The sequence below is a fragment of the Neolamprologus brichardi genome, chromosome 15, assembly GCF_056152115.1.
Source record: "Neolamprologus brichardi isolate AB-2024 chromosome 15, ASM5615211v1, whole genome shotgun sequence".
In the NCBI taxonomy this organism is placed as follows: Eukaryota; Metazoa; Chordata; class Actinopteri; order Cichliformes; family Cichlidae; genus Neolamprologus; species Neolamprologus brichardi.
This window is the reverse complement of record NC_142118.1, coordinates 34,336,546-34,356,584: the sequence shown is the minus strand read 5'-3', so window position 1 is coordinate 34,356,584 and position 20,039 is coordinate 34,336,546. Positions and strand designations below refer to the sequence as shown.

The following is a 20,039-nucleotide window of genomic DNA, read 5'->3' as shown; positions in this document are numbered from 1 at the left end:
TTTATTTCCCATAATAAGTTCAACAGGGTAGATGTACTTAAGGAACATGACACAAAAGGCAAAAGGCAAGTTTCAAAATAGAACAAACAAAACATACTAAATTGTCAATTCCACTTAGAAACAAAATATTAATTCTAAAAATAAATCTTAGTTTGTGTTACAGAAGAACAGACAAAATTGACTTAACTTTTGTCAATATCAAATAAACTGAGAACTAAAAGGAAATTCTCAATCTCTCCTTGTTAGCTTTTCAAACAGTTTCAACAGTTACTTTAGTCTGACAAAAGCCGAATGACGAATTAGCGCTTTCAGTCAGAAAGCGATTTATTGTATTTCCAGACTTGCTTTTGGCACAATTTACGGTGCGCGCTACTCTGTTTTTTGTCAGACTTGAAATAGCCGAAATACCTTCACACTACGGAACTTCTATGGCTCTTCCGGTCAACAAGCTCTCCGGCATTGGAGCCATCATCTGTTTTCTCTTCGGTAACCTTCGGTCACGCCCTCGGTTGATTTTTCTCTAGTCGGCGCACTCATTTCCTCCATTACCCGGGCGGCACGGCGGCTGGCTGCTTCCCAAACAAATACACATATGCGGCTTGGCACTTGTGCTGTACGTAACAAGTCACCTGACGTGACGCTGCGGCTGTGATTGGTTCGGCTCTGCGCTAGTTAATTTGGATTGGCTGTTCTTCTTTCTTTTTTTTAAGAGGACAGGAAGATGAGGCCTATCGCAATAGTTTAACTTTTCTATCGAGAAAAGGTTATTTCGCAATACATATCGTTATCATTCTATCGCCCAGCTCTACTTTTATTGAGGTCAAGAATCGTTCCGGGTCAGTGAGCTTAGGGGAAGTAGAATTATCGAAGGTTAGAAGCCAAATCAAATTATCATTCAGAGAGCTGTGGCACCAATAAAATCAGAAGAATCTTCGAAAGCTACTATTGATCCTTTCATCCTCTTTGCTGTCTTTAATATTTATTTCCTCTGGCTGACATTAATATTTACTTTTGAAGGTTTCAGAACAAAGCAGCTGTATCTTCTCACGAGTCACTGCGTGCCTTTGAAGTCGAGGGCTCGCAGACCTCTTGAGTGGCACTTACATTTTAGGTCTTTGATGCTTCTCCGTCGCGTGGGAATTAGCTGTTAACTGAGGCAATCCTCTCCTTTTTGGAATCAGCTTACAGTGACACTGGATAGCTGACAGTTTGGTTACAGTAATACTTTTTTTTTCCCACTGAGGTAACGTGAGGTAAAAGTGAGCAATTAAAATTTCAGTTAAATGTTTCAGGATACAATGTGATCTTTTTTGAGGGGAATTTGATGCTTAAGTCTAAAGTTCCATTTGAGGTTTAACACATCGACTGTCAGCTGGTGGAAAATAGTCGTGGTGTAGTGTTTCCATGTATCTTTAAAGAATGAGCCTTTCACAAGAAGATGTGAGGAAAGTACACGGTAACTCTGTAACCCAAAGCAACTGTAATATATGTGTAATCAGTAACAGCCTGCTGTATACAGTCTTTTTGTACACTCTGAAAAAAGTGCAGGTTTGTCATGTCTTTGCTTGTAATACTAATCCCATTACTAACTAATCTGACTAACAGGTATTTCTTTGTTGCTGTTTGTCTTTTCCCTTTGCTGTGCATCTGCAGTCTCCAACCAAGTGGTACATGAAGCTTGTGCCTGTAAGTGAACTAATCAGTGCGCTGCTCTTTCATCTGTGTCCAGAGTGACTGTCTCTCATTGCTCTTTCTGTCCGATTGCCATCGTTTTATCATGTGTGCATCACTCAGTCACTGTGATATAAACCAGATATTTTCTCTCTTCTCCTGTTTTGATTTACAAGTGCTGTGTGCATGTGATTATTACTTTTCTTAATTTAAAGCAGACAAAGTAGGCTGTAAATGACAGTTTATATCTGAGTGTCCATCATTAACCATGTTCTGTATATGAGCCTGAGTTTACAAAAGTCAATATAGCCATTATTTGTGTCTCTAACGTGCTTCCTTGTATTGCTAACTGGAAGGTTGAACTATAAAATCTTGGGAAATCACTGATTATTATTGGCTTTTAGAAATCTAAAAGCTCCCACAGTTACTATAAACATCAAATTGATAAGGAAATGGCAATATTTCAATGTTTTTCCATACAGAGCTGTGTGTAATTCCTCAATCCGTACGAAGATGAAGATGGTCACATAAACAAGAGCTCATTGCAATACAGGGAGAAAATAATTAAGGTCACGTCATGACATCTGGAATAATAATCAGTGATACTTACTTCAATCATGCAGCTCTCTTCATTCTCGTGCCAGTTTTTTTTCCTTTTCAGTTCCAACAAGGCTCCAGAGCCGTTCACTTACTTTAATACATGAGTGAATTCAATGAGGCCTTGCAGCGCTTGTTGCTGCTTTAAAGCTCCATTATACTTCCCTAATTTTGCTGCTGTCATTAGTGAAACAGTAAGAAACAGCAGGAGGAATTTGGCCTAAAACCTGCTGTAGGTGTAGGCTTGGTAATTTTGCTCAAGGGCCTGGTTTTATAGTAGTTTACATTCTGCAGGCTCGCTACAGGAAGGAGCAGGCCTCGACCCAGCCAGTTCCTTGGATCCCCCCAGTGGACAACCTGCTAAAAGACAGCACAGATGGCTCGGCCCTGGGTGCACTGCTGCACTTTTACTGTCCTCAGCTGCTGCCACTGGATGGTAAGAAACAAGCATGAGGAGCGTGGGTGGGTCAGTGGAATTTGCAGTTAAAGGAGGCTTGATAATAAAGTACAACATGACAGTAATGTATCTACCAGCGGTTAATTGCTTATTTGACCAAACAACTAAACCCGAAATGCATCTTATTGGTACATATTGAGGTTTCAAAATTCATAATTGAGAGCACAGGGAGAGGTCGTCAAATGTTGTCTTTATGAGGGAAAGAGCTAATGGTTTATTCAATAGATCAAACATCAAAATAGACTCAAAATAATCACATTATGTTGCCAAAGAGCCGAGTTAATATCAGGACAAATATGCAAACGCACAGACAACAATGAGGGGAACAAAAATCAATCAGGGAATGTTGTTTACCGTGTTTAAATGAACAGTGTTTCCTGATTAATCTTTTGTTCCTGTGATTGTTTCAGCTTTGATAAATGACTGTGGATGTAAGTAGTGCGGGGGAGGGGGGGGGGGGGTGTTTGTGTGTGTTTGGTCAGCTATTACACACACTTCATCAGCAATGTGATGTAATTACCTTACGTCCAACCACCAGTTGATGCCTACTGTGGAGTGTTTTGATTGGTCAGGCAGACGTTCACAAAACTTTACGCTTTAAATGCCTCAGCAGTTCCTAAAAAAGAGACACAGCATCGTTCTGAACGCGCTCCGTCACTGATCTTAAATATTACTGTCAGCACAGTAAAAAGGAAAACACTGACGTCTGCATTATAACCAGACCGACTTCAATCATCAAATTCGTACTGCGTCACAGTGACACCTGATGGATCTCTCTGCCCTCCCAGATGTTTGCCTGAAGGAGAATATGAGTCTGGCTGATCGACTGTACAACCTGCAGCTAATACAAGACTTCTGCAAAGACAACCTGAACAGCTGCTGCCACTTCAGCCTGGAAGACATGCTCTACGCCTCCTCCACCGTCAAGGTACTACTGTCTACTATTGCTTAAGTTAATATATAAGATTGTAAGAATACATTTATAGGCACTGCATTTGTGTTTGTGGTGTGATCTGAGGCTTGCGTTGTGATGCTGATTTTGGTTTGTTGGTTTACTGGTTGCTTGGCGGTCTCATGGTTCTCACTGTAAACAGATTCTTCACTCTCAGTCGTTACAGTGTTGTAAAAATAGAATTTTAGCTGCTAAAACGTTAGAATGGTACCCAGTAAAAAATGTCTGTTAGCAGAAAATCCAAACCCAGTCCGCAGTGCCGCCTGCTCTATTTAAAACACTAGTTTGCGATGTCGGTCCCAGTCAGAGTTGATGACTTTTTTCCAAAACACTTGGAAAACACTTGTGTACCGACACAGATTAGAACCCCATGTGGTGTTAGATTCAGGCTAAATGAAACAAGAGAAGTGTGCAGCAGTGTAGGCCAGTGTGGTGAGTCACGCTGTGGAAAAGAAACTTTCAGTCCAAACTATCCGTCTTCACCAGCCACAAGCTTGGAGAGCTCCACTCAGCCTTTTCCTCCAAACAGTCTATGCATGCGTTCATTTTTCTGCCCTGTAACTTGCTTTCCATTGTTTGTTTTCTTTTCATCTTCATTTCCTAATTTCCTTCTCTAGTTACTCTTTCTTCTTCTCCAACCATCCTTTTTCTTTTGCTCGTTTATTTCATTTAAAAAGTTGCCACTGCTTTTATGGAATTTTACTAATGATGTTTCTCCTCATGTTTGCTGACCTTTCTCAGACAGTATTAGTTTCTCTTGACAGAGACCTTTCTGATTTATAAATCCTTCAGTCCTCTCTCGTCTATAACACTGTCATTTCTGTGTGTGTGTGGTTTCTTGGTGTATGAATGTGTATTGCAGCTGGAGTGCCATGGAGACAGTCCGCATTTTACATTAAGCTCAGCCCTGCTTTTCTGCCGTTACCATAAAAACATATATAGGTCACTCGAGACACACAGGAAAGAGCTTATTTTACCCTCTCACTAATGTTCCACTCTCTCTTTGAATCCACAACATTTCAGTATGTTTACTTGGTCAGCTGGTGTGCATACTGGATATACATATATATATATTTCTGTTGCATACCTACTAATTTATCATCAAAGTGCCATTATAGCCAGTGGTCACAGTGCACTTGTGTTTGCTCAGTGGTTTGATCTAACGTTCCCTCTCTCATGCTTGAGTTTGTTTTTAGTGTGTCGGTCTCGGTGTGTTTTGCCCGAGAGCTGCACGGGCAGAGGAAAAATAAGTTGATGTGTCTGGATAAGTTTGACTTTCCCTGACTGTCACCTCAGCATGTCCTCAGATGTAGGAGAGCTCTGAGCACACACACAATACAGGTCACTGAAAGGACAAACCTCAGGGGACTGTCCAAACTGACTAAAGTATGTCTAATATCTAAAGGAAAAACATGCTGAAAAAAGCAGTTTTGAAGCTGAAATCCAGCAAAATGATGAAGGTACAAAGTATTGAAAGTATCATTATATGCCAAAAGTAATGAAATGTATTCATATTTAGAGGAAAGTGCCCTTTATTGATTTATTTTGCACAAAATTTCTAAAAAAAAAAGAAAAGAAAAGAAAAGAAAAAGCAAAAGAAACATCAATTTCAGCCCAAAGCACATGCATTATTTTCAACATGGTGTCAAAAAAATAATCACCAAGCTTTATGAACCAGCCATTAGCAGCATTTTGCTGACACTGATTTCAGGAGGGGTAGAGCAGCCTCAGCAGGCACAGTAATTGCCTGAGAGAAGCAGCGCGGCAGACACGAGTGCACACAGAACTAGTTAGATTCAGTAACCTTGACCCAGATTGCAGGGAGTCACACCCTCGGTGGTCGTATGTTGTTATGCACGCTGATGGAGACCATATTACAGAGAATGAGCCTCCCGTTAGAGGGGAGGGGAGGCGCACAAGGTGTCGATGTGGAAAAAAAGTGGAAACGGGAGAGAAGCGACAAGAAGGTGTGATAACACAGTTTGAAACAATTAGGAAGGAGAAGGAGCGAGGAAACAGAGTAAATGGGACAGTATCTTTGGGAAAGTGATGACAAGATTGGGCACACGTGTTACAGTAACACACACAATAGACTCACACTTCTGTGAAAGTGTCCCTCTGCTAATGCTGCTGCCAGATGTGGTTAGCGGAGATTAGAGCTGGTGGTTTCCGATCACGGTTAAAAGCACACTTCTCAATTGATTGACATTAAAATAGTCATAATTCCTAAGATATAACACGTGACAATAAAGTGCATCAGAATATAGGATTGCAGTAAAGAGAGAACCTGGAAGATGCCACGGTTTAGCTTAAATGATTAACTCTAGCTGGTGTGGAGAAGATCATTTAATAGATGTTATCAGTCTTCCTAAGAAATCAGGTGCAGAAAATTGGAAAAGAGCATGAAGCGTTACAGTGGGAACATTTATTGCCCACACACCCCCAAACTAGTCTGCCTGATATCTTCATGTCAGACACCTTTCTGGTAAATATGTAGCCCTCTCCAAGATTAAGAGTCTGCACTCTTTCCTCTAAAGGTACACAAAGTTTGCATGTATGGTGATGACAGGTTGACTTGACATTATAGTAAGAAGCAAAACACTTTCTTCCTTTCTGTAAGGAACCCAAAAGCCATATATCACATACATTATCTAAGGCCATTCTTTGCTAATGGACACCAGACCACTAAATCACCCAACCCGCTCCCATTTACTGGCTCTATGTTTAATTAATTCCTCACACATCATAGTGGCTATCTGTGGACTCAAGGAAGATAAATGAAATTCACCAGCTCCTTTTGTACCACGACGTTCCTCGCAAACATGCTGCGGTTGCCCTGAGGAGGCAGTTAACACACTTACAATAATTCATAATCTCCCTCTTCAACGTGATTCTCAATTAGTCATTTGTTTATGATCTGACTGTCGGCAGTGAAGGATGGCACTTTTACTGCTTTGACCTAAAGTGGCACCCAGGATTACATATAATAGCCGTGGCCGTAGTAAAGACACATTGCAGTCTAGTATAATTTCCTCTTCACTGTCAGGTAAAGAGTGGCAGGGTAACAGGAAGTAATATGATGTGCGATACTACGTGTCTCTGAGCAATCGCTTCTAAAAATCCAAATGTTTTCTCCTACCGTCTTTCAATAGGCGTCTGGCAGCTGTCTGATAAACTTGGCGATAGATCAAAGGGTGGTTTTTCCAGATTGGAGTGAGTCTGTCTGGCTGGCTGCTGGACGTAGATCCTTTAATCAACCCTCTGGCCCAGTGACTGTTAAGATTAATTCCCTCTGAATGCTCACTGTGTGGCTATAGGCCGCATCGTGCGCTGAGCTGGATAACATCATTTTAGGGGCTTTGTTGGTATATATTTTCCTATGCATTTGAATGTTTCACTGTTGTGTATGTGTGTGGCACATACAGGGGAGGAGGGGGAGGGTGTTTATTCCTATACCCGCAAAGTGGATTAGCTTCCCCCACCCCACCACTCGCAGCTCTGATCTTCTAGTCTTCTAGTAATCACCAATCTGACTTCATTCTGAGCGGCACACGCTCAAATCTGCAGACAGGGAACTTGGCAATGCTGCAGACCTGGCAACCCACGAGGCAGTAATGCCATTCACTGGGGAGATAGGTGTGGTGGTGGTGCAGTGGTTGGTTTAAGGGATCAGACTGAGTGTGTGTGTGTGTGTGTGAGTGCTGAGGCTGGGGGTATTAAGCAAAAACACTCACACCTGGTGTGTCAGTAGTAGTCGGGCGAACAGATGGGAGGAGAGAACAAGTAAGCTGGTGGCACCAATCTGGGAAGGGCGGATGACAGGAGATCTTTGTCTCTTTCTCATTCAGTCATTTTTTCCTGCTTTTTCTTTCTTCTGAGGAGTGCTTCACATGCTGAACACACCAAAAAGGTAACCAGCACTATTTGATTTGGAGTTCATTAGTAATTCTTTGGTTAACGACTTTGTTAACCATGTGCTCCACTGCTTCTCACACCAGCGGAGCAGCATTCTGCAGCAGACACACCTTTTCGTCTTCTTGTAGCCCTGCACGCTCGCATGTGAATTAAACCATGTGAAATGCTGCAGTAACACCCCCCCCTCCAGCCAACCAGGGTGCTGGTGTTAATTGCCTCCGTCCTTCCTGGTGTGCTTTTGTGCTTCAGTTGACACGTGCGCGCTGGTGTTTGACGGGTACAGAAAGATGCTGCTCATGACTTGAGTCAGGCTTCTTTAGAGCTGGAGCACGCACCATTGTCTTTGTCTGGAGACCGTGGACTGAGAGCTGGTAGAGGGTGGGATTCCTCAAGGTCGTGCTTTACTCCACTCATTTGCATTTGTGTGCGTCTGTGGGTGAATAAGGAAAAACTGCACAATTTGGCCTGATCATTCAGCATAAATTGATTACTGTAAACGAATCTCATCTGTTTGGATTGAAGACATGTTATTTGGTCATTTGTTTGTTTCAAGACGGTGACAGATTGAAAGAATTTAGAAAGAGGGAGCAGAAGAAAGGCAATGTTTCTAGAGAATAAGCTTTTTTTCCCCATTATTATAAGGAAACAAACAACAGTGTTTTGGGAGAATGAAATACTGAGTCAGTGACTTTGTAAGATTGATGTTTTTTTGCAGCGCAGTGCACTCTCCTCCAGCAGTTTCACCTCCTCGTGTATGTTGACCCGATTCAGACGTGGACATGACCTGGCACAGCAGTGTTAAATCCCTTTGAGCTCTGACTCTCAGTCTCATTCAGGTTGGATCCAGGTGACCTCTATTTTGTAAATGAGGTTAATGTCTTAATCGCTTCTCGACTAGCACTGGTACTATTTGCTTTAGCATCATTTACATTACCTGAGCCAACACAGAGAAAATATAATTTCCCTGTAAATGACTCTACAGTCGTTTGAACTGTGAGGCATGTTTCTCTTAAAGAGGATATTCTATCAACTAATTAGTCATATATACACTGGGTACAATACAAGTTTATGATACCTCAGCTTAACAGAGACACCTGCTGGACAAATCAGACAATGCAGTTGAATGAAGTTGCACATGCTGTTTTATTCTCTGTGCTGTAGCATTTACGTGTTTTGAATGGTTTCAATCTCGCTCTTGTTTTCCTCCCCAGAATAACTACCTGGTGTTCATGGCAGAGCTGTTTTGGTGGTTTGAGGTGGTCAAACCGTCATTTGTGAAACCAAGAAAGCTCGATACCGAAGGCACAGGCAAGTGTGAAATTCTAACCCTGAAACTTTATTTGTATAGCATTTTTCAAAGAGACACAAATTGCTTCACAGTTTTGAATAAAATTCAGACATTAAAGCGTACATGATCAAACATAGATGCATAATCAACCATATGGTCAGACGTTCATTCCAGCATACACAATTCCAATAAACACAAATCATTGTAAACTACGGATGAAGGGAAAGGTAACCTAAAATTAAAATTTAAAGTAGCTATAGTCATGCTAGTGTCACGATTTGTAGTGAAGCAGCACTAACTGAGTATGGTAATGTTTTTTCTCTGAATCATACACAAATTAATCAGATAAGGATCATGCAATATTACATTGTGTCTATTGAAAAACCACAGTGCGATCATTTTTATTTGTCTTATCACATCAGAGCCCTCATCTTTCTTGAAGAATTTCCCTGTAATCCCCATCTCCAAGGCAACTAAGAAGAGTTTTATGGAAAGGCCCCCAAGCCCTGAAAGACCCAGGTATGTTAGCACCAAATTACAATGACAAGAAATCAGGTGGCAGAAAATTCTCAGTTCCCATCATCATGTTTGTCTCTCGTTCTCAAGTTTACCTCTGCGGCCTCAGCCCCGAAACTCAGGTGATTATATTTATTTATGAAAATACATGCAAAGTATATACAAAAGCATTCTGTTGTGATTGTTACTCATCATATGCGTCTTACAGGAGACATCAAGAGGTCAACCTCGATGTCCTTTGTTGATGGCAATCTCGGTACCTGGCCAAAAGAGAAGAGGTGAGTGTTATCATTGCCCTCTTTATGTGTAACTTTTTATCATTTGTTAACCAAATCTGCTAAATTTAATTAAAATTTCTTGTTGTTTTTTGTTTTGTCTTTTGTGTTAAGATCTGGGCCTTACGGTGTGTCCTTTGACATCCCCTTTGATAAAGAGGAGTCTGCGCCTGCCACTGTTCCCTCCACACGTGGCATGGTCAGGTCTGTCAGCACGGATGATGGTTCTGGTTTCAAGGTCCTTCACATGCCCCGTGGAATGAAGCGCAACCTGTCCTTCCAGCCAGTGAATGGTCAGAGTGTCGGCATTGAAGAGGAAGGCTGCCCAGACAGCCTTGCTGGCATGGAGCCGAGCAAGCAAGGGTACTCCAACGGACACAGAGGAGTTACAGAAACAACTCCGTCCATGGAGGAAGCCCTCCAGATTATCCAAAGCCCACCCAGGCCACCAGTGGAGGGCATCAACAATGGTTTCTTTCTGCATAGTCAGGAACATGGTGCCGGCATTGGTGCTTTAGATCCAGTGTCAGAGGTGGACTCCAAAGGACCTTTGAGCACCACGGACACCACAGAAGTGGACACTGGCATCCATATCCAAACAGAGGACATGCTGGATGAAGATTCCTCTCTGAGAGACTGCTCTGTGAACATGGAGCTGGACATGGACACGCCGAGCCCCTGCCCGAGCAGTCAAAGCAAATCCCCTTCAGCAGTAAAGATGACTAGCTTTGCTGAGCAGAAGATGAAGAAGCTTAATCCATCAGCACCAGACTCAGGAAGGGGCAGCTGCAGCTCGCTGAAGACCACTCCGGAGGGCTCTGAATTCGGGCTCCCATTATCTGTCTCATGGGCTCCGACCCCTGAGCACAGCCCGGTCCGCCAACAAACCACTCCGCCCCCTATTTCACAGCCGTCACCCACACCTGTCCAGCTTCCACCCAATGACCCCGCTCAGGTCATGGCTACAGAGATGGTGCAGCTGCGGATGAGGCTCGAGGAGAAACGGAAAGCTATCGAGGCGCAGAAGAAGAAAGTGGAGGCAGCTTTCACAAGGCATCGGCAAAAGATGGGCCACTCAGCATTCCTAAACGTGGTAAAGAGAAAAGGTGACGGCGCAAGTGGAGAAGAGGGAGGAAAAACCGAGGGAGAAGGAAAGTCAGCAAGTACAAGTCCTACCTTTAAATTTGGGAGGAACAAGGCAGACACACCTGACGGGGCAGAGCAAAGCAGCACGGCTTCCTGTTGGCAAAAATCTCCCGGTGCAGGTGAGGAAGGCGGACAAAGCCACGCTCAGCTGACAGAAGTGGATCTCACAGAGTATACACGTTCAATTGAGAAACTCAACCACTCTTTGGCCTTCCTCCAAACTGAGATGCAGCGATTGGCTCAGCAGCAAGAAGTAATCATGGCCATGAGGGAGCAAAAACAGCAGCAGGCGTGGGTCATCCCTCCTCCACATACAAACCCCTCGCCGCAGAAGCACGGTCGAGCCGGAGCCGTCACTCGATCCTCGGGACCCTCTTCTCCGGCTGACTCCCCTCGTTCCACCCATCGCTCTCCAACCAGCATCAAACGGAAATCGGCGTCCTTCCACTCACGTAATCCTCGCACCGCTCGACCCAGCGAGCTCAAGCTGGCCCCCTACAGTCGCGTCCTAACCGCGCCGCAGTCTGTCGATAGCATCCCAAGGCTACGGCGATTTTCTCCCTGCCAGCCCCTGGCGAGTTCCTTCGTTTACATGGGGGAGAAACCAGCAACCGCCAATTTGGAGACGGTCGCTCCAGTTGCAGATAAAAACAAGGAAACACATTCCCTCCTTTCCCCAGAGCGAGAGCTTGTGGGTATAGCCGGCTCCCCCTGTAGCTCCCCAAAACTGCAGAATAAAAAAGAGCAAAGTGAAGTAGGTACTAATGCCCAAACCCAGGAAACAGAAGCTCCCCACCAATCCAAGACCACTGACATGGAAACAGATTACCAGAAAGCTCAGAAGTCAGATGTAAAGCTCAAACCTACTTTAGAGTCAACATTCCCTGAAGTTCTAGCCCACCCTGTGGTAGAGACCTTCACGGTGATGCCAACAGAGATCCCTTTCCAGTCAGAATTGTCTGGCCAAGCCAAAAGCAGTTTGATTGAGGTTCCTCTGTCAGTGGTGAAACCGCTAGAGGATCCAACTCTGGATGAAAGCCTTGAAATGCAGCAGGGGGATGCGGAAAGCCTAGATGATGACCAGAAGCTGTGCCGTGGTTTCTTTTTCAAGGTAGGCTAAATCACAAAAACGAACACACGCACAACCCGAGTGGCATTTAAACGTGTCGCTGAGTTGAAAACAAATTTAAAAAACCTACAGACATATTTGTCATTGGGCAGAAATGATTGTTTTCATAGGGAAACAGTTTTTGTTCCTAGGTGAAGATGATAAGTAGCACTGTTTGAGGATAGTATCATCTTCCTCTTTATAGCTTCTAAGGCTGCTGCTAACTGCTGTCTGGGCTTCAATGTGGGTCACAAAACTGGGGCTGCTGTGAATAATTCAGGCGCAGCTGTGGAAACATGAAGATGGGTCGGCTAGAAAACGAGGGTGGATACAGAGGGATGAGCAATGAGCGGTCACATGAATTAACCTCTACAGGAATCCGATTTGTAGTTGAGTTGCATTAGAAGTTCGCTGTGCCACCATTAGAAACAGCTGAATTCAAATTCATATCGGCACGTGTGTTTATATTTATAGTCTGAACGCAGATATTACAGCGTTAACCAAAGGGACATGAAACAAAGCGTCTGTTGCATAATAAAGTGTTTAGAAAGCCTGTTGTTTGTTCTGTGTCTTCTGCAAGGCTGCAAGCCCTTTTAGATGCCTTATTTAATATTACAAAAGCACGTTGACCTTTCCACAATCCAGGTTTAGAGTCATCTCTTCATTACATCAGATTAGATTGAACAAAACAACAATAAAAAGGATTTACTGGGTATCAAAATGACACTCGGTTCTGCCAGCTCTGGATTTGCATCACAATCACAGAAGGTCAACTTTGCTTGATGAAAAACAGATAAACAGCTAAACGTATAATATTCATAAATCGACACAGCAGCTTGCATTACCTCACACACACGCTTTAACCCAGCTGCCGTGTGTTCCTACAGGAGGATGGAAAAGCAGAGGAGAACATGGCGCAGAAGAGGGCTGCACTGCTGGAGAAAAGGATGCGAAGGGAAAAGGAGACCCAGCAGAAGAAGATGCAGCTGGAAGCTGAGCTGGAGCAGAAGAAAGAGGAAGCTCGGTGTGTCCGTCTGAGAAAAAATTTAACTTGTTTGTTGAGATTTTATTTGATGCTTTACTAGAATCTTTTTCTTAGTTTTTCCTCATATTTTTTGTTTCCATTTTGTATTATCTTCCATGTATTTTCTTCATTCTGTCCATTTATGAAACATCACAAGATAGTAATAGTAACGTCACAGCTTTCTAAAGCCCATTATGTCCCAATATTTGCTTAATATATCTAAGACTTATAGACCTGATTAACGTTCAACATCTTGCCAAATAGCTAGTCTCTTTTTAATAGCAGTGCAGTGCAATATTTACCAATCGATCAGCTGTCTCTTGTATGGTGAATTTAGCATGTCAAAGTATCTTATTGCTAACTCTCCTTCCATCCCTGCATCTGTTCAGACTGAAAGCCGAAGAGGAGCGTGTCAGGAAGGAGGAGGACAAGGCCAGGAAGGAGTTCATCAAGCAGGAGTACCTCCGGAGGAAGCAGCTGAAGCTGATGGAGGACATGGACACCGTCATTAAACCTCGACCCGCGGCAGGGGCCAAACAGAGGCGAGGGCGACCGAAGTCTATCCATCGCGACAGCATGGACTCACCCAAAACCCCCGTGAGGGCTGCCACAGGTAACCATGGAGATGACCCCCTCTCTTAGAGAGGTCAATGCCATCTCGTCTGTCACATCAGTGTCTCGCTGCTGCAGTGCATTGTGCCACCTTAGACTGTGGTAAGCAACCAGCTGAGCGCTGCCTTCTTCCTGATGTTTCCTTAAATGCTGTTTTATGTAGTAAAAATATCAAGCTAATATATGGCATTGATATTAATGCAATAATAATAATAATTAGTATACTGAAACATTATTCTAAAAGAAATTAAAACCTCACGTTGAAGGAAGCAGCATCAGTGTATGCATGTGTGATATGTGTATATTTTTAACAAAAAACTGAATATGTGTTTAATTATGCATCATATTAGTCGGTTTTGCATGTATTTGTGCTTGTGAGACATTTCAGTCGCAGCACTGAGGCTCCAATGCTGTCGCAGGTGGCACAAAACACCGTGGACAAGTCCGGTGGTGTTTTCATTCGTGCTGTGGTGTAATCGTGTCGTGTTGTGTCGTGCCACGTGTGATTATCTCACATGCAGGTTCACGCCAGCGTGTCTTTTCAGTCTCCAGCTTGTCCCTTGCTTCACTCAACCTGGGAGACAACGACAGCGTTCACTCTGAGAAGAGAGCAGCAAGGTGAGATGTTACTGGCTTCTTTTTCCCCCAAAGTGAAACAAAGGTTTAATACTTGGTTTAGATTTTTGTGTTCCATTCAGCAGTAAATCATTTTACTGTTTTAACCTTTTCTACTTGCTGTAAGAGCCTTAAATCCATGCCGGATATATAGTAGAGAGTAAACTCGCACTGCCTTCTCAGGCAGAGCACGTGCTGAAGTGCTCTCCGGTGTTACAGTAGGAGTTTTATCCTTCACACCTGCCGTGATGTGCATTTAATTGGACCAGCAGACTAACTCTAACTCTCAGATCTAACATTTTTCCTGTTTTCTCTCAGTCTTCCCTTTTAACGCTTTCCTTTCATGTTGTTTCACACGTCAGAAGTTCTAGTTTAGCCTCTAGCGGTCTCTTCTACTTTCTGGGCTCTCCTAAACTGAGAAGGAGAAGGTTAGTTTTTCTGGTTGACGGTGAAATCTTAAAGGCAATTCATGCTGTCCTGAGCCCAATCCTGCACTGAAAACCCTTTAGACCACAATGGGTTTTGTTAGGGATTGAGTAAGCACTTTAAGCAAAAGCAAATGTTTTTTTGTTAAGACACTCATAACTAACTTCAAAGCAGGTCCGCTATGCTTCCTTCAGTATCACCATCACAAAACAATCACTTTTTTCTTTCCTGCTTACCCTTCTGCTGTGCTGTTCTCACCAATGTCCACACCTGCTTTGGTTATTTACGTCTGATAAAACACCAGGTGATTTATTCAGAACCACTGCTTGACAAACCCAATGCACACCCGAGGTAGAGCATCCATCTTATCATGTCATAAACACATTTTTTTAATTCAAGGAAAGCTAATATGACTTGTTAATATGGTCAGTTTAGTTGCACGAGTTGGCCTAATTGCTCTTACTTTGCATTTTCTTTGCTTATATTTACAAATGCATGGCACAGATCATGTAATTTGGTGGTGTCCATGTAAAAAGCAGCATTTGATTTAATATTGGGAAGTTAAAATACTCCAAATGCAAAGAGTCTTACAGTGAGAGCAAGTAAATGCCAAATCCTGCACAAAAATGGATCTGACCTTTTTTACTGAGCTTAATGCACCAAACTGTATTCACTGCCTGCGCTTGCAAGCTTTGCTGCTGCCCTGGTTATCGTGACTTTGTCACACAGCTAAAACCCAAACCAAGTCCTTTCTTTTGATGACCAAACTGAACTGAATAGCAGTGCCTGCAGTATGCTGTGCTGAGTGTTCAGGATCAGCACACATCCAGAGAGGTAAACTAACGCTCTGTGTGTGTGTGTGTGTGTGTGTGTGTGTGTGTGTGTGTGTGTGTGTGTGTGTGTGTGTGTGTGTGTGTGTGTGTTTTCTAGGCCTGACTCTGCTGATGGTTTCCTGTCCCCCAGTCGCTCCAGCAGCAGGAATGGAGAAAAGGACTGGGAAAACGGATCCACCACCTCTTCTGTTACATCAAATACAGAGTACACTGGTAGGTTAACTCAGTACACGTCTTAGTTTATAGACACATATTAAAAGTGGCAAATATTCACAACATAGAGTTGTTAAATTAGATCTATTAGTTCTATCCATTGGAGATTTGTTTTTAGTTTTTTTTTAAATTTTTTATCTTGATCTCATTGTCTGAAGCAGGGTTTCCTTTTGTACTGATTACAGTTCAAAGTAGTGATATAAACAGTTGTTTCTGATTCAAATAGCTCACATTCCTCTGTCAGACTAACTGGTAACCCTACCCTTAGCTATCGTCATACACGATTCAGCAGCAGAAAGAGTAAAACCAAGCAAACAACTCTTTCCTTTGACATCACTGGAGTGGTTGCTATGGCAACAGTCCCATCCTGATCTCCCTGCCTCTGTTTTTCTTTCAGGACCGAGGCTGTACAAGGAGCCCAGCGCCAAATCTAACAAGCACATCATCCAAAATGCTCTGGCACACTGCTGCCTTGCAGGGAAGGTCAACGAGGGGCAAAAGAACAAGATTTTGGAGGTACATGTTCTTCATAACTATATTACAGTTGCACTAAAACTGACATGGGACCTTTGACTCTCTTTGAGGTGTATGTTTATTGTACATTTTCATATAAAGTGGTCTTTAAATTCAGAGTTTTTGTAGATTTACCTCTGTACACCATCACAGTGGATTTGAAACAATCAAGATGTGATTGTAGTGGAAACATTTTGAAGACTATCCCATTTCTTTGCCTTGAGTAACTCTTGGCTTGCCTTTGCAGTATGTTTCATTATCCATTCGCACTGTAAGGCACTATCTGATCGGTTATGCAGCATTTGGCATAATCTCTGCAGAGATCACAGCCACTTCACAATTCATGTATCATGAGTGTTTTGTAAGCTTTATATCCTGTTGATATTTTAAGTCACAGATTTATGAATAGGAAAAAATATCTACATAGCACATCAAGTGTCCTTAAGCATATGTCACCTGCTTATCTAACCACATTTACTCCCCTGATCTTGACAGGAAATGGAGAAATCAGAAGCCAACAACTTCTTGGTTTTGTTCAGAGATGCCGGATGCCAATTTCGCGCTCTCTACACTTATTGCCCCGAGACTGAAGAGATCAACAAGCTGACGGGCATCGGCCCCAAGAGCATCACACGCAAGATGATCGATGGCCTCTACAAGTACAACTCAGACAAGAAGCAGTTCAGTCAGATACCAGCTAAGACCATGTCAGCCAGCGTGGACGCAGTGACAATCCACAACCACCTCTGGCAAACCAAGAAGCCAGCCACCCCTAAAAAAGTAGTGCCTGCCCAGTCCTAATGGGACTTGATACCCCGAACATTTCATTTTCCTTCTTTGAACATAACCAGTCTCGGTTAGCACTTCACTGTACATATCCATGAAGATTCAAACACCTGCAATGCCAGTTAGATGAATGCGTATTTATCTTTTGTTTTGTTTGTTCTCCTCATTGCATTCCCGTCCTTGTTTATCCTTCGTATTCGGACCAGAAGTGATAAGACTTTAAAAATCACGAACAGCTGGAATGTACGACTGTCGAGGAATGATGTAAACGTAATCATGTCTGTGTTTGAAAAAGAGATTTGAGACATTGTGTGTGAGCGCGTGTGACTGATGTTTGTCGTTCTCTATGTGCCAAACGCTAAAAGAAAAAAAAAGGAGACAGTATGAATGCCGGGACATTTTACTCCGTACACAGAAGCTCTGAATGTTTTCAATTCATGTATAGATTGACTTTTGTTCGCTCTATCCTGTTGAAGTGTGGCCTTACGCACGTTTTGTTTTAGTGTAAGAGTGAGTGTAAAGCGACAGCCTCTTTTGTATTTGGAAGAAACCTTTTTTCTTTTCTCACCTGTGTGAGTAAAAGTTTGTACATTAAAGTACGTAAACTCCAAAGGGCCAAAAAAAAAAACTGATTGCATACAGCTAGCGTTAGCCACACAGGATACGTGTGTTCAGCTCAACAAAGCAAAGCGGTTCCAGCTTTTTCAGAACCCCTGTTTTTGAGGAAGTGATTTTAATGAATGCAGGACGTTACTGTAGATCACTGGTTCTCAACCTGTAGGTCAGGACACGTGCAGACAGTTTGTGCTGTCGAGTACAATGTCAGTTTTCTGGTTTATTTGCATTGCTTCAGCTCAAAAGATTGGGAACCAGTGTTGTAGATCACCTCGCTGCTGGTTCACAGCAGGTTTGTGAACAACTCCTCAGTATTATTTATTTTTTATTATGAAATGCTGCCGACTACAACTTGTAGGGTTCTTTGCAGTGTACTAAGATATTGTACAATCACACTCCTGGCCACTGGGATCAGGACTGATATCCAAGCTATAATGACACCTACAAAGTATTTCTCTTTATGTCACGATGAAATGTTAACATTAAATTCAAGATGCACACTCAGACTCTTTATTATCATATCTGCACCCAGCTATAAGCCACTTTTGGCCCACCAAAATTAAGTAAGAATAGCTAGAATATAGCACATGCTAGAGTTCTCATAGTTGCAAAAGATATGTTCTGTTATTTACAAGGTAAGTGATGCATTAAAATAAGTAGTTTCTCCCAGTTTATTAAAAAGGCCACATTATGAAGTGTTTGTGTCATTTTCAACATGTCTATGCGTCTTTTTCACCACAGAAACGGGTTCAACCTGAACAACGTGTGTGTGTTAGCAGCATTTTTGTCCATCATCTATAAATGCAGCACGTTGTGAATTTATAGTAACATTGTAATTTTGCTAGATTTATTTTTTTCTATTAACACTAGGATGAAATTCACACATTAATGCAAGGCAGAATAGGGCAGGTAGATCCTTGTTGCTGCATACGGGTAGAGTCTCGCCATTTGGTTTAACCGGCGTCAGCGTTGTGTTACTTTTGCCACTGAATGTCAAATCCAACACCATTTGCAGGTACGATTTACCCCCAAAAAATAAATCTGCCAACGTGGTGCTTTGTTTTTAACTGGGGCGTGGGACGGGTGGGGGGTATTTATGACCAAAAGAGACATGTACGTGTTTTTGAAATTGTAATCTAGTACGACTGGGGGAAGAAATGTTTCAATGTTCTTTACCGGCAGGATGTGTCAGCAGAAAGCTCGGTCTGCCTGCATTTGGCTGTTTTAAGGCCAAGGTTAAAAAGAAGATTATTATTTAAACTGTAATGATATTGTACAGTGTGTTCATGTGAGCAACTTATTCACTATGATGACTTTGTTTTTGTTTCGTCAGACGCTGTGCCCTCATTCAACATGTGGCTGAACATGTAGTGTCATTTTTCTTTTTCTTTTTCATTTTGCATTAAATAAAATAAAGCATGACATCAGCATGTATGTGGTGTTGATTGCAAATGAGGGTATTTTTTAAAAGGATATGCAAAGAGGGGGTTGTTAATAGAAGCAAACTCTTTTCATGGAAGGATAATATTTAACCGTGAAAAAGTTTTGGAAATATTAGTCGTAGGGTTCTTTCTTTTTTAGATATATATTTCTAAGATCTGGAACTGGACTATTGGTGTTTTCAAGGTTTCAAAGCCCAACCTGGGTCATTCCATCTGAAATCATCATGGGCCATTTGCATAAAATGTTATGGTCCAAATTCTTTCACACTTTGAAATCTGAGGCAATGTTGGAACATGAATATTTCCAAACCTATTAAAGATAAAAGACTGAAATGTTCACTGGTCTTCCCTAACATAAACATGAATGTCTGTATTTTTGAACAAATACATTAAAAAAAGGCTCCATATTTGAGCACACATAAATACCAAAAGTTTCCATTGCAAAACAGAACTGGTGACACTTTTGGAATGCTATAGTTGCATTTCAAGTGAAACATGAAAGATACTTTTTAACAGAAAAATTCATGCTGTATTGAACAAATAGGCTAAATTGTGCCACGTAAACACAAATAGATCAATAGGTAGTCTAGTCCAAATTTGAAATCATAACATTTTCAAGAGGTGGTTCATCAGAAAATGTTCTACTCCATCTAATTAGATGGAGTACCTCTTAGATAAGGGCAAAGTTAATGTGTTTAGATTAACTTGTTTAGATGAATATATGCAGTCAGTGCTCAAAGGATCAAAGTGATAACATCTGGGCGGGGGGGAACTATCAAATCTGATTCCAGTGAAAGCTATATATTTACCCCGAGTACCTCAGTGGCCAAAGGCTCCACTGTAAATGGGAGCATAAAATAATTTTAACTTAGTCTATGAATCAGTCCAGCTGTTAATAAAACTGTGATTATTTGACTAAAGAGAACACAAATTGTTGTTTTGCTTAACAAATTATTTTAGCCATGGCCAATAAAATGTAGTTAATGACTCCATTAATGAAAAATTGCCATTAAACAAGGGAACTCAAAGGGTAAT

The 20,039-nt window shown here is 42.2% G+C and overlaps 1 protein-coding gene across 2 annotated transcripts in view; it reads left to right on the top strand.

The window, feature by feature from the left end:
* camsap2a (calmodulin regulated spectrin-associated protein family, member 2a) overlaps nucleotides 1–19,293 on the top strand; it is a 46,087-nt gene extending 26,794 nt beyond the window's left edge. The window contains exons 5-18 of one of the 2 annotated variants that reach the window (XM_087852763.1): nucleotides 1,654–1,686; nucleotides 2,563–2,704; nucleotides 3,514–3,653; nucleotides 8,804–8,894; nucleotides 9,303–9,399; nucleotides 9,487–9,518; nucleotides 9,605–9,674; nucleotides 9,786–11,928; nucleotides 12,813–12,949; nucleotides 13,339–13,562; nucleotides 14,107–14,179; nucleotides 15,533–15,648; nucleotides 16,046–16,164; nucleotides 16,657–19,293. In XM_087852763.1, the coding sequence (XP_087708889.1) occupies nucleotides 1,654–1,686; nucleotides 2,563–2,704; nucleotides 3,514–3,653; nucleotides 8,804–8,894; nucleotides 9,303–9,399; nucleotides 9,487–9,518; nucleotides 9,605–9,674; nucleotides 9,786–11,928; nucleotides 12,813–12,949; nucleotides 13,339–13,562; nucleotides 14,107–14,179; nucleotides 15,533–15,648; nucleotides 16,046–16,164; nucleotides 16,657–16,962 (3,723 nt within the window). In that variant the 3' untranslated portion in view covers nucleotides 16,963–19,293. Of the gene's footprint in view, nucleotides 1–1,653; nucleotides 1,687–2,562; nucleotides 2,705–3,513; nucleotides 3,654–8,803; nucleotides 8,901–9,302; nucleotides 9,400–9,486; nucleotides 9,519–9,604; nucleotides 9,675–9,785; nucleotides 11,929–12,812; nucleotides 12,950–13,338; nucleotides 13,563–14,082; nucleotides 14,180–15,532; nucleotides 15,649–16,045; nucleotides 16,165–16,656 lie in introns of both variants that reach the window. The other variant, XM_087852762.1, reaches the window with a different exon arrangement.
* Nucleotides 19,294–20,039: the final 746 nt, after the last annotated feature.